General features: G+C 46.1%; 1 protein-coding gene across 4 annotated transcripts in view; it reads left to right on the top strand.

Moving 5' to 3' along the window:
- The first annotated feature begins 5,559 nt into the window (after positions 1–5,559).
- Fcmr (Fc fragment of IgM receptor) overlaps positions 5,560–14,257 on the top strand; it is a 35,761-nt gene continuing 27,063 nt past the window's right edge. For 2 of the 4 annotated variants that reach the window (XM_013017462.1, XM_013017463.1), the window contains exons 1-5: positions 5,563–5,730; positions 11,073–11,405; positions 12,086–12,217; positions 13,093–13,303; positions 13,977–14,113. In XM_013017462.1, the coding sequence (XP_012872916.1) occupies positions 5,694–5,730; positions 11,073–11,405; positions 12,086–12,217; positions 13,093–13,303; positions 13,977–14,113 (850 nt within the window). In that variant the 5' untranslated portion in view covers positions 5,563–5,693. Of the gene's footprint in view, positions 5,731–11,072; positions 11,406–12,085; positions 12,218–13,092; positions 13,304–13,976; positions 14,114–14,257 lie in introns of all 4 variants that reach the window. The other 2 variants (XM_013017461.1, XM_013017460.1) reach the window with 2 other exon arrangements.

The following is a 14,257-nucleotide window of genomic DNA, read 5'->3' as shown; positions in this document are numbered from 1 at the left end:
TCTGTAGTTCAACCAGCACCTACGATCTGGCACTTGCTAACAAATCAGAAATGTGACTTAACTGATCATTAAATGCTCTGATTGCCACGAAGGAGCCTCAGACTGCATTTTTCTCCCAGACTTGTGTTTTCCCAGGTAACCCTTTCATGTACCCAAAGCAGTAGTTTCCCTCTCCCCCCACCACCCAAGGGTTGGCTGAAAGGGGCAGAAGGGAAGGTCTAAACCTGGAACCAAGACTGCCTTCAGTAAAAGAATTGTTTTAGGTCAACTCCAGTGGCCAAGCCCTTGAGTTTCTTTTCTTTACAATTACATGGGCAAGATAATGAGTACATTTCTTATCAAGCATTGTTGCCTCCTCCTTTGATTCCTCTTCCCATCCCCTCCCATCTCCCCTTCCCTCCCCCTCTGGCCACAGTGGTAAAGTTCCTTTTTTGACATAACGACTTGTACATATCATTGTTGCAATGGGTCCAGCTGTATCCCTATTTAAATGATTTGTTTTAGCCTTTCCCCTTCACAAATTATACCAACATCAAATACAGTGAAAGCAGGGGTTATACTGTGGGGGAGGGACACACAAAGCAACAAAAAAATCATCTTATAAATATGTTAGAAACAATCACATGAAAGAAAAAGCATTTGAATATGGCTATAATCAAGAACTCTAATAACAACAGATGCTGGAGGGGATGTTGACAGAAGGGAACCTTACTGCATTGTTGGTGGGAGTGTAAACTTGTTCAACCACTTTGGAAAGTAGTATGGAGGTTCCTCAAAAGACTCCACATAGAGCTCCCCTAGCAATCCCACTTTTGGGCATTTACCCAAATGATCACAAACAAGACTATACTAAAGCTACCAGCACAACTATGTTTATTGCAGCATTATTTACCATAGCTAAGATATGGAACCAAACCAGATGCCCCTCAGTAGATGAATGGATTGAGTTTCTATATTATAGAAAATAATCAAGACTATTTATAGTAGGATAAATTAAAAGCATTATGATTGATAATCCATTCGGACATGAAAGAGAAAATCTTGATACAGAGATCTTCCAGGAACAGGTCTAGAGACATTAAGAATGGCCCAGTGGCTCATGCCTGTAATCCTAGCTACTCAGAAGACTCTTATCTCCTATTAACCACCAGAAAACCGGAAGTGTCGCTTTGACTCAAGTGGTAGAGTACTTGCCTTGAGCTGAAGTGCTCAGAGACAACGCTCAGGCCCAGAGTTCAAGACCCACGACTGACAAAGAAAGAAAGAGAGAAAGAAAGAAAGAGAGAGAGAGGGAGAGAGAAAGAGAAAGAAAGAAAGAAAGAAAGAAAGAAAGAAAGAAAGAAAGAAAGAAAGAAAGAAAGAAAGAAAGAAAGAAAGAAAAGAATGGCCCAGTGTTTGATGAACCATCATCAAACTAGGCTGTCCTGAACCCCTAGCAACAGAGTTGCTTAACTTTGTATCAGAAGATTGGCAGAGCACTAAAACCTGTATGTGATGTATGCCAGGCTGACTTGAAGGGTTTGTGCTATAAAATCCTTATGAGACTTTCTGAAACAAACGAACAAACCAGCACACGTCAACAGGGCCTGTGGTAGTTCCGTGTAGGGTGAATGTGTCAGTGATAGGATCAAGTGTGCTTTCCTTATTGAGGATCAGGAAATTGCTGAGAAAACATTAAGGCACAAGCCCAGAGTCATAAAACTAAATAAAAATATAAACTTTTATTTGTCTCACGTCGACAAAGTCTATGAGAACTGGATAGCACTGAGAGAAAATAAAGATTTATTTTTAGGAAATGCAAGAGGTTTTTGCATAATAAAATGTCAAATTAAAAAAAAAGCATCCATTACTTAACCTTGAACTTCATATGTTTCTGGGGTACTGTCTAAGATCAAGAAGCACTTAATTAAAACCAAAGGTAGTCACATAAACAATCTATTCCTATAGGGTTATCAACTAGGAGCTAGTTAAATGATAACTTAAGGTTTGGAGTAGTTAATATAAAAATCTCTGTGTGGGGGAGAGTGATTAGATAAGACCCTTTGTCCATTAAGCTCATTCTAGGTGCTGGCACTAAGCCATGTCATATGCTATAAGGAATATCCCAGCTGTCTCCCACTGGTAGCTTGCTCCCCCCTCTGTATCCCTAGACCCTTCCTCAGGGCCTGTGTTTGGACACTTCTCTGCAGGAGACAGTCCCCTCTCATCTTCCATCTGGCCTGCAGTGACCTTGTCTTCTAGCCAGGCCTCAAGGATAATTCTTCAGGTACAGACACTTTCCAACCTTCTCTTGCTGGGACTCTGACTTTAGTTCTTGAGTCTCACTTCCCCTCTCCTGTCTGGTCCACCAACTACAGTACTCTTCAATTACCTAGCCCCAGCTCGGAACAGAGACAGCCTTGGGTTTCCCTCCAGGCAGCAGAGGCCATGAGGAAAGTTAATTTACTTCTTCTCTCTGATGGGGATGCAGCTGTAGCTTCTAGAATTCTAGACAAGGAGGTTCTTCTGGTGGGCCATGACTCATGGGAGAACCACCTGAGCTTGGAGGCCTTCTGTGTTGTAAAAGTCCAGAAGATGGCTCTTCAGAGCCTGGCCATGGGAAAGGCCATGATAGAATAACAGAACTGCAGTACTCAAGCAGAACAGGGTTCAGTCACCTCTACCCCAGCGACAGGGGTAAATCACTCTCACTACGTTCCAGGCTGGGTGCGAAGCCTGTGTGAGGTTTGTCTCGTGCATCCTCACGGGCATCTTAGGAGAAATGCTGTAACACACAGCCTGTTGCACAGCGTAATGAGGAGGAGGCCATTAAGGAAAACAGTGAACGAATTCACCTGCAGGGCTCTGGGCACCGCCCACTGCAGCTGCTAATATTTATTTCCTCCGGCTGCCTGTCATCTAGCTGGGAATGTTCTCCACTCGGCTCCTCCCTATGGGCCTCCAGAACATGTGTGTTGGGTCAGCTGAATCCTTGGGCCTTTGTGCACTTCTGTCTGCCTTGCTCCTGGGAAATAGAAGGATCAGGGATGGGGGCAGACTATGCATCAAAACAGAGGTCAAACTCACACAGGAAACAGAGAAGAGAGTAGGTACTGCCCACAACACCCTTTAGCCAGGGGTCTGTCTTCCCTAGGCCCAACTTCTAAGACCTTTTGGGGCCAGGATCTCAAAGCGGAGACTTAAACAGGCTGAGGTCTGGGAGTTCCCATTCCTTCAATCACTTCTTGACTGTGCAAGAACGCCTTGCTACTTGTAGCTCCGAGCCTCATGAGATTTTTTTAAGGGTCTTTCTGGGGCTGCACATGTCAAAAGCTTTCTGACCCACTCTCATAGGCACCTAATCCATCTTGGAGCAGCTATATGTATACACCACACAACCATGAGTCACAGTCCAACACAACATTCACACAACACACACTGCACACACACACATTAATAGCCACACATCACACAATACATGTCCCATACACAGCCATACCACACACCACACTACATATACTGCATACACACAGGGTCCACTCACCTATCACATGGTCTATGCACACACACACCCATACTTAGGTTTGCACCTTTCTCTCACACCCATTGTCACTTCCATCACCTTTATCATTGGTACCCCAATTGCCATGCAAATGGGAAGCGGCCAGTTATATGCAGGCTTCCCTCTGAGTAGGGCAAGGTAGGCCTGATCCTAGTAAAACCCCCTGGCAGCCAGAGGCTGCAGGGGCCAGCTTCTGACATCTCGGCCCATTTGCTGGCTGCAGGGCATCACCAGGAAGCTGCTCTGAGCATGAAGGGGTGGGGCTGCTGGCCCACCCCCGCACTCACTTCCTCTGCACCTGTGCTACTCCACACACACTCTGCATCCACCACACAGCTTGTTTTGTGTCTTGGAGAGCATGTGATACAATCTGCTGTGTGTGTGGGCGAGTGGGAAGTGGTGAATACACACCCCAGAGCAGCCGTATGCAAACAGCTGGGATCTTCCATGGCCACAAGAGGCCGCAGTGCCTGGTGGGGGAGCCCGGTGAACCCACCGCCTGGGGTGGAAAATCTGCTCCTTTACCTTCAAAGGCCTGCAAAACACTTCCACAGCCGTGGTGTCTGCTGGTGTCATAACAGCTGTGTGAGACAGGACAGGGACTACCTCCATGTTATCCATGAGAAATCTGAGGCTCAGTAAAGTTTGTCTGAAGCTAGAAAGTGCCAAGAATTTGGGGCTTCTGATTTGAGTCCTAATCTCCCACCAGGATACTTTATGACCTCCACCACTCTCCCTCCCCCCGCTCTGGTCAATGGATCTACCCTGGGGCCCTTGAAGAGAAAGCTGTTGTGACTTATGTCAGAGTTGCTGTATGACTTGTCACCTCTCCTCCTGGCCTTGTTTCTGTGGTCACTGATCAGTGGTTTGTGCTTCAGTAAGAAGGAAGCAGCACCTCATGGACACCGCTGGGGGCACGTGTCAGCGGAGGGATGGCTCAGGCACTGGACAAGCTGCGGGTGAGACCCAGGAATGACGTTCTGTGTGAAGAAACGCACCCGGGGTCCTTTGATCTCATCTTCACTGAGGCACAGAGAAAAGCGGATACACAGCATCAAGTCGATGGTTAGCAGCCCCACACCATAGACCCTGGACAGCGCTGGACAGGGTGAGGATGCACTAGGACCACAGCCAGCATCTTCTGATTTCTGGCCCAAGCTTCTGCCCACACAGCCTTCCAGAGATGAGGAGAGTTGGTGCTGAGTATCTTTGGCTCTGAAGACAGGGATAGAATAAATAACTCCAGGTCAGGAGTCAAGCAAGATATCTAAAGTTTGTATATCCAATCCTGAAAAAAGTGCCACAGTAGCATGTGCCACTGTCACATGTTTTCTCTTGTATGGGGAAGCTAGATCTGAAATACACCTAGACATGATAAATCGAACAGGACTGTAGGCATCCACACACAATGAGACCAAAGGAGGATACTCTTAAGGGGGAACACATGTAAAATAATATTATCAACATGAATTCCAGGAAATGGAAGAAAGGGTTTTTTCCCTTTGTTATTCTTTTCTTTTGGCCTTATTTATTCATTTCTCTGTCCTTGGAAGAGTAAGGGGGCATAGAAATGGAGGGATTAATGGTAAATAAATGCAGCTGTGGTACTCACTGGACACTGTTGAAAAGGAGCTATCAGACTGGTGGGTGGAGATGGGAGGGAAAAACTAGGAGAGAGCGAGAGAACCAGTGACACTGTCCAAAAAGAAAAGATCTCCTGACTTTACATAACTGTAACCTGGCTTACATAACTGTACCCCTTCTGTGTAACACCTGTAGAATATAAATAAACAAACAAACAAATAAATAAATGTTCCAAGGCAAAGAAATTCGCAATTCACCGGCAAGGAACCAGATCCCCCGGTGGTTGTACACAGTCTTGAGAGCTTCCTAGAGGCTCTTTGAACCCCGGTGACCCATCTCGCAGCCTGTTTTCTCAACTCACTTCCGCTGTGGTTTGTCATTTTCCTTTTTAGTAGAAGCGTAGCTAGGGAACATGATGGGTTGTCGTTTCCTCATTTTTACGCTTTTGCCCCCTCAAGAGGATCAGAATCTCTTTCAAGCTCACAATTGCGCAAGGCTCCTGGCTGGAGAGCGGGTATCCGGCCCCCTCCAGGAGCTCTTGGGTGGCACCTGACTCTGGAAAAGAACCATGGACTTCTGGCTTTGGTCCCTTTACTTCCTGCCAGGTAAGTGCTTTGGGAAAACACTTCAGGTTTCTTAAAGGATTGAAATGACCATAGGGATTCAATTGCTGGGCACCTCCACCTTGGATGTGTCTAGACAGATCCAGTTGCAAATTAGTATATAAGGCAGGAGAAGGATGAAGGCTCCAGACAGCCTTGAAGGCCTTCCCCACTGGCGTCCAGGGTCGCCTCTCCACTCCAGACACTGTTAAGTTTATCCCTCAAGGGCATTCTCCTGGATACCTTCTTTGCCTACTAATATGGGTCCCTAAAGGAGGCGCCTCTAAAATTGTATTCCTATTTTCTCTTACGTTCGATCTCTTTTCACACTTGAAATTCCAGCGTTTAGCTGGATGAAGACCCTTCTACTCCATCTACCAGCTTGAATCGGTCTTCTGATTCCATAATTCATATCAAAACCTCCACTTCAACTTCCCTAGAACATCTGAAGCACAGCCATCCTAATACCTTGCCCCATTGGTCCCCATGCAAGGCCGCTATTCCGTCTGGCCTTCGTAGCTCTAACATCAGCCACAAAATTACAGAATGGTTTTTTCCTACCTCTGGCCTTTCATCTCCATAAAGACTTTGCTTCAATCAGTGGCCGATACCTGTGTCTTCTAGATCCATATTTACCATGCAATAGCAGATGGAGAAAGAAAGAAAACACACTCATCCCTCAACTCTCGTTCCCACTTCTTTCAAAGTAGCGGGTATGCAGCTCCCAATTAATCTTGACTCAGGATTGCCGCTGTGGAAATGTCAATGGCACCCACTGTTTACTAATTAAATACACTTACAGTAACCTCCCTCTACCAAACAGGACTCTCCCTTGAACTAACGCTAACATTCCTACCACCGTGCCCTTGCTCGGGCTGTTCCTGCTGCCAGAAACATTCTTTATCTCACCTTCACTATCGTGGATTTCGGAGACCACCTTAAATACCATTTCTTCTCATAGACACTTCTGAGCGCCAATAACTGACCACGTTCATTCACACTGTAGCTCAGTATGAGTTTATATTCTTCGCTTTATTACATGATAAATTCCTCCAGGGTCAACAGATTCCTCATCCATACTTTATAATGTCTTGAATATGGAAGAAACTCAAATATTTATTGTATTTTTTTTAAAAAAAGACTGAAGTGCTTGGAAAGGCCAAAGGTATGGAATTTAAATGCACTTACCAGAGACTCTGGGAAGTAGAGAGACAGAGGGACACACAGGCACAACAGTTGGTCAGCTAAACATGGGCCTCAGAAAGAGACCCTGCTCCAGGCCCCGGCCTTGTCTTGCCAGACCCAACCCCCTGGGTAAAGAGTACACAGGTCCAGGATGGAGTGTCCACCCCAAGCTCACACTAATTTCCCCCCTGCTTGAACTGGAATTCCTTCAATGACTGTACAAGCTTCTATTCTGGTCTTTCTCCTGAGGCTGACACCTGGCCGATGAACGTGGCCACAGGTATCTATCCAGGAAGGAGGTAGTAGTGGGAGGGCTGTACATTCAGACTAGGGTGTCTACTATGTCTACACTAGGATCCTTTCAATGTAAGCAAGAGCCAGGGATGGAGAGGGACCACAGGATGGGGACAGGAAATTTGGGGCCATTTTCCCATGGTCACATTATAAAGTGGACATCCACTTTATAATATTTTGCTAAGATGGGGAGAAATGAAATATTTTATTCAACAGTTTATTATAATGATTAACTATTCAGACAGGTGGTATTTGGACCTTGATTTGTATTACCGCCCTGGATCCTACTAATGTAGGAGAGGACCTGTCCCTGGAGCCCAGGCCAGTAAACACTCACAATGCCTGGGCCCCAATGAGGAGTGCTACCATAAAGCAAGTGATACAGAAGTAGTAGTATAGGATGTGGGCTTGCAAATCGCTTAGTACCTTCACCTTAACAACAATAATACCTATACTTAGTGTTGTGACTCAGTATATGTGCACACACACGTGCACACACACGCACACACACATACACACACCCCATACACTTAGGATGCATTTTTGGTTCATTAATATGAGGGTACGTGTGGATGAATGGTACTTCTGTTTTCTGAGATGGAAAAAGTATCTGAAAGAACAGGACTGGAAAGAGGAATCCGGAATTCTCTTGTGGCTGTTGTGGTAGCCTCTTAGATATTCAAGCAGAGTAGACATGGAGTGGTGTCAGAGGGAAGGCAGGAGCTAGGAATGTGACATGAACGGAAGGAAATAGACACTTAGGTGAAATCTATACCCCATCGTCACCAAAAGCCACTGGGCCTTTGGCCATAGTTTAGGAAAACTATAGAGTATTTTCCACAACCCTAACATGTATTTACATCCCATTATACATGAAGAGAAAGAGCATGTGTGTGCGTGTGCCCATGTGTGATAGTCCTGGTGCTTGAACACAGGGCCTGGGCACTGTCCTTGAGTTTTTTTGCCCAAGGCTAGCACTCTATCACTTGAGCCAGAACTTCGCTTCTGTCTTTTTGGGAGGGATGGGGGTAAATTATTGGAGATAAGAGCCATGCACATTTTCTTGCCTAGGCTAGCTTTGAACTGTGATCTTCAGATCTCAGCCTCCTGAGGAGCTAAGATTACAAGTGTGAGCCACCAGTGCCTGGCAAGAGAGAGTTTATTATTTTTTTTAATCGGTCATGGGGCTTGAACTCTGGGCCCGGGCACTGTCCCCGAGCTCTTCAGCTCAAAGTGAGTGCTCTATCACTTGAGCCACAGCGCCACAAGAGAGAGTTTTTAAACCACATAGCTCCTCACCTCTACCATCGCTACTGAAACTTCGAATCTCCATTTTTGTTTATTTTTTTTTTACTTTGTTGTGAAGATGCTGTACGGAGGGGTTACAGTTACATGAGTAAGGCCATGACTACATTTCTTGTCTATCATTGTTACCCCTTCCCACTATCCCTTCCCTCCAGTCTCCATTTTTAAATGTAGTAATACAGGATGGAAGATGTAGACAGGGAACCCTGGGATGCTCCTTTAAAATACAGATCTAAGGAGGCTAAGATCAGAGGGATTGTGGTTCAAAACGTTTATGAGCCTCTTATCTCCAAGTAACCAGCAAAAAGCCAGATGTGGAAGTATGGCTCGAGGGATAGAGTGCCAACCTTGAATGAAAAAGCCAAGAGAGAGATCAAGGTCCTGAGTTCAAATCCTAGTATAGGTAACACAGAAACAATGCAGATACCTAGCCCCTGTCTAAAAACCCAATCACCATGCATATGTGATAGCACCAAAGGCACAATGAGTTCTCCTACGTGGCTTAGGTCATTTTATAATTCTAAACCAAGGGGTTTTATCTACTTGTCTCTCTTGGAAACCTGCTTTTCTAGGTCTTGGGTGTAGGTTTGCATGCACATCAAAGCGAGTTGATGCTTTTTTCCTGAAAGCAGGCCGTTTTCACATTGCCAGCTGGTGCTTTCTGGTCAACAAGAGCTCAGTGTGCCCAGATTTCCTTGGGCTTCATCTGTTCAGTGTATATACCATGAGACTTCATAGACAATAGCCCCATCTCTTCTCTGTCTTGCCCCTGTTCCATTGTGTAACATCCTGTTCCTGAGCCTCCCCTCCCTACCCCCACGTCTGGCTGGGTTAGCATCATTCAAAAACACTCATGCGTTTCCACCCTTGGTGCTGAGGTGCTCAGCTCACTGCTCAGCTTCCCATGCAGATATGAGTGCACGGGGTGACTCACCCCTTTCCCCCACACTCCTGATTAGATCTGGGACATCGGCTGAGTCCTCATGAGCAGGTCGCCCTTCCATCACCACATTACCGCTGTGATTGTGCCTGGACTTTCTATCTGGGCCCTCTCCATCTGGTTCTACATTAATATCAGCTACACTTGTAGAACTCAGGATCTCCTGTAGGTACCCACTTTCTAGCCCCTTCCTACCCTCGCATACCTCTATCTCTCCTCCATGATTATTTCTACCTCTTTATCCTGTCTGTATCCTTCCCTCCTCATCCAGAAAACTCCAGCCCTGCCACTTTCTGACCCTTTTCTTGACTCTCATTTGACTAGACTTGGGCCTATTCTGAGCACATGGTTTGGATACATCTACTCTTTGTAGACATCCTACGCCCATCCACATGCTCTGTTCTCTCTTGCCTTCCCACTTTTATGAGGACTTTTTTTTTCTTGCCATTTAGACCCCTCTTCAGTCCAGTCCTCTAACCTTACTCCAACACACAAATGCTTTACTCCACACACCTTCTTCCTAGAAATACACAAACATGTTGAGAACGACTTAGCTGACATTTAATCAGCCCAGCCTTTACCCTCTTCTGTACCGGTCAAACTGCACTCATCTGCCTTTCTCTTACCCAATGTATAAGCTTTTGGATGGTAGGGATTTTTTAAATACACAGCTCTTACTCTTCTCCAACACACATATGATATGTTCACACACACACACATACATGTGCACTCAGACTCATACATGTCCTTAATTTCCTTCCTATGAGTTCCTTACCTCAGGGATGAGCATGGCGCCTCTTGATCACTCTTCCTGCCCATTCCTTCAGGTCACAGCTCGCACAGCACCTCTTCCAGAAAGCCTCCCTTCAACTTCTCATTCCCCCTCAGCAACCTGGATCAGGTGCCCCTGCTTGTCCTCCCACGAAACCTGGTGCCTGTCCCCATTATTACACCATGCCAGGGTATCTGTCTGTTCATATCACCGCCAGATGATTCATGCACACGTGAAAGGCTTTCCATACCTACTTGTTGAATGTCTGAAAGACAGAGAATTGGTATAAGGAACCGTTGGCTGGCTAAAACTGAGCAAAGCAAAACTGAAAAGGACAGTTTGCTGCAGTATAGCTCTACCACACCTCCCAGTACCAACCTGAAATGACTTGCAGGGTTTATACCATTGTGGGGGGCTGGGGTCACTCAAATATGAGTTCTCCTTTGGTGGTGCAGGTGTAGTTTTGACTACATTCTCAGAGGGAAGTTGTCTCGATCCTTGCATATTTAGTAATGAGGCTGGATCTTGGGACAAGAGGGAAATAGGGTAAAGGCTGGGAAATAGGATTGGGATGGGTACAGAGCTGGCCTGAGAAGAAGTTAAGGATGAGGCCAAGATAGAAATCACCTTTGTGCCAGGGCTAAGGGCTGGCTGGCAGTAGGCTGATGAGGTGGATGGGACTGGATCTGAAGATGAGTGTGAAGCTGGGTTGGGGCCTAGGTTGGAGAGATAACTCAGAGTATGGAAGTGGCTGGGTTGGAATATAGATGTGGATGGGCCTCTTCTTGTATCAACTCTCTCTCTCTCTCTCTCTCTCTCTCTTTCTCTCTCTCTCTCTCTCCTTTGCAGTCTCTGGGGCTCTGAGGATCCTCCCGGAAGTACAGCTGGATGGAGAGCTGGGCGGATCCATTATCATCAAGTGCCCAATGCCTGACATTAATGTGAGGCTGTACCTGTGCCGGCAGATGACCAAGTCTGGAGCTTGTGTTACGGTGGTGTCCAGCACATTCATCAGGAAGGAATACTGGGACCGAATCACTCTAAAGCCATGCTCAGACAAGAATCTCTTCCTGGTAGCGATAATGAAGTTGACCGAAAGTGACAGCGGGATCTATGCCTGTGGGGTGGGCAAGTACACAGACTTGGGAAAGACCCAGAAAGTCATCTTGAATGTACACAATGGTAGGTACCCCGGCTGCATGATTGCTCAGGCCACCCGGGAAATGTTTTCATTTAACTGCAATAGTCCCTGGGCTGTGATGCTATCATCATGCTAGCCAGTGCAGCAACAACTAGGATTTCTGAAGCTAAACTTCACCTCTGGGACGAGAAACTTTCTATCCAACAGTGGATGGAAGAAGAAGGACAGGTGTGTCTATGTGTTAGACCATGCTGCCCACGGCTTGAGGAGAAAGGAAGGCATGAGGCTGAGGAGAGGCTCTCAAACTGGAGAAAACTTAAAGAAGGGACATCATTGTCCTGTGAGAAATACTAGAAATGAATATAAAGGACATGCATTTATCCAGCCCCATTTTAAAACCACGTTTATCACTGTTTATAAACCACAACTGCTATTATTTCTCTTGAATCATGCCTTTATCTTCCTCTTCAGGGGCTACATACCCAGCATAATGCTGCAGTTGACAGTCCCAATTATCTTTGATGATTTTGAAGGAAATGTCGGCTGAGTTAAAGAGAGAATATGTCCTTCCGAGAAGGAAGCCCATTTCATTTTCTGCTCATCCTCAGTTCCTTACTGCCATCTACCCTGGCTCAGTCAGCATCTATTAATAGCCACCAGCCCTTCCCCAGGCCTCCTCCATTACCCCAGACTACCACCAAATTTCTCTTGCCTCCAATAGCCTATGAGCCATTCTTGGAAGAGGAGCCGATATCTGGGCCTCCAGAATGGTTTCACAGATACCTGCACATGCAGATGCCCAAGTGGCTCCAAATTGTCACACAAACCAGTTCTTCTGAATCCATTGCCGCAGGTCAGTTTACCAAAACAGTAGTGGGAAAGGTGGGGCTGGGGAGGAATGCTGTGACATTGTGAAAAATGGAGGATGGACAAGTCCATCTAGTAGAGCAGAACTGTGTCTCACATGTGTATTTCCAAAGCCTACTCTTCCTTGCAGCCAAGAAACTGAGCCCTAGTTGTAGAACTTACACACCACCACCACCAGGTGGCACCACACATAATGAAGTCTGTGTTCCATTCACAAAACCTAGATCCTTTTTGAATGACTGCCCAAACCAAGATTGCACAGAGGTTTCCCTACTGGAAATCATCATGCTTCCTTCTACCTACAAGGGTACCTGATGTCCACCAGTGATTTTTTTATCAACTCTCTTTGTAATTAAAGGATGAATCTCATACTAATAGTAACTTCGTATTTCAGAATCATTTTCCAATTTTAAATACAGTTTGACGCACACCGTTTTCATCACATCTTCACACATATCCTATGTGAAAGATACACTAGTAGAGTATTATTACACCCTTTTAGGTGCTAGAATAAGATAAATGGGGAGGTCATGGAGCCATAGTGGTGACCGACAGGAAGGGGTTGGGAGAAGAGGTAAGTACACACACATAGCAGTAGGTAGTGTGGGACTAGATCTATAAACTATAAACAGAGGAGGGTCAGTTTTCTCCCTGGGAAGTTAGTGAAGGTTTCCCAAGGAAGGGGTACTGATCTACACCGATCCAGTGTAGATGGTACGCTGGGGAGACACGTGGGCCATGAGAACTTCAGGAGCAAAGGTAGCCTGGGCAAAAGGAAAGAGCTTCTTAAAGACTCTGGAGACTAGAGAACACTGTATGAATAGAAAATTGGTGTTTTTTATTTCCTACCACCTCCTGCAGTTACCACCCCAGCTCAAAGGATGGAGAGCTCTCCAGCCCACCATTCTTCCCCCACCACTCTAGCAATTCACTATCCTGGAGTTTCCAGAACATCTTCGGTAGCCACTGCCAAGCCTCCAACTCTCCTGACAACCACTACCTCAAAAACTCCCACTCAGGAGGGGCTATTCGGGCACCAAGTGACCAGCTACAACTACCACACCAGGCAGAGGTAAGAGCCTCCACCAGCCAGGATAGGCTAGAACCCAGGCAAAACAAGCTAGAGTTAAGAGATGCCCGGAGGCCATCCAGCAATGTCCACTGTTGGCCACCCTTCTTGGCACTGTCACCAGAAGGCTGCTGCAAAATATGCTATAAATGTATCACATTAATTCAGTCCTATTAACAAAAATACACTGGCCAATACTCCAAACATTGACCTTGTAGAATGAAATGAGACCTCTCTCAATCACTCAGGCTCATTTAAATCTGTTTTGATGGAGAACTAAATGAGAATGGTGTTAAGGACAGCCACTAAGCCATTGAGTTGTGGTTGTTTTTAATTGCTTTCATTTTAGCAAATATAAACACGTTAGGGAGGAAAAGGACCTCACACATCATTTGTGACCTATAAATGGGGAAACTGAGACCATGAGAAACTAAGTAGCTTCAAATGAACCCAGGACACTTGATTCCTAGTTTGGATAGGGGCTTTACTACAGTGTTTACAGCCAGTAAAAGACTATGTGATAAGAATTGGAACCCAAGACTCTTGTCTCTTTGGGTAAAATAGGGGAAATTTCTGTTAACAAAGGGATACATCAGTCAGTCATCTCCACCCAAAGAAGAGTGCTTCTGTATACCCATCTTCCTTGCTTACCCTCTTCCTCCCCTCCCCCGACTAGATCCTTCTACCACTCCGATGGCTCAAGCTCGGGGAGCTTGGACCAAGGGTTTCACATCCTGGTACCCACTATCCTGGGCCTTCTCCTGTTGGCCCTTCTGTGGCTGGTGATTAAAAGAGCCGTTCAAAGGAGGAAAGGTGAGCCGCTGAGCTGGGGCCTGGGTCGGGGAGCTGCACTCCCAAGTACCCAGCATATATGGACCGGGCTTGGACCCCAGAGGGCATCAGGCCGGTTACCTCGAGCGCCCCTGGGATGCAGGGAGGGGGTTGGGGGGGGCAGTG

This window comes from Dipodomys ordii, unplaced genomic scaffold (assembly GCF_000151885.1).
Source record: "Dipodomys ordii isolate 6190 unplaced genomic scaffold, Dord_2.0 Scaffold35, whole genome shotgun sequence".
Classification (NCBI taxonomy): domain Eukaryota; kingdom Metazoa; phylum Chordata; class Mammalia; order Rodentia; family Heteromyidae; genus Dipodomys; species Dipodomys ordii.
Note: the sequence above shows the minus strand (reverse complement) of the source record. Positions and strands in the feature narration are given on the sequence as shown.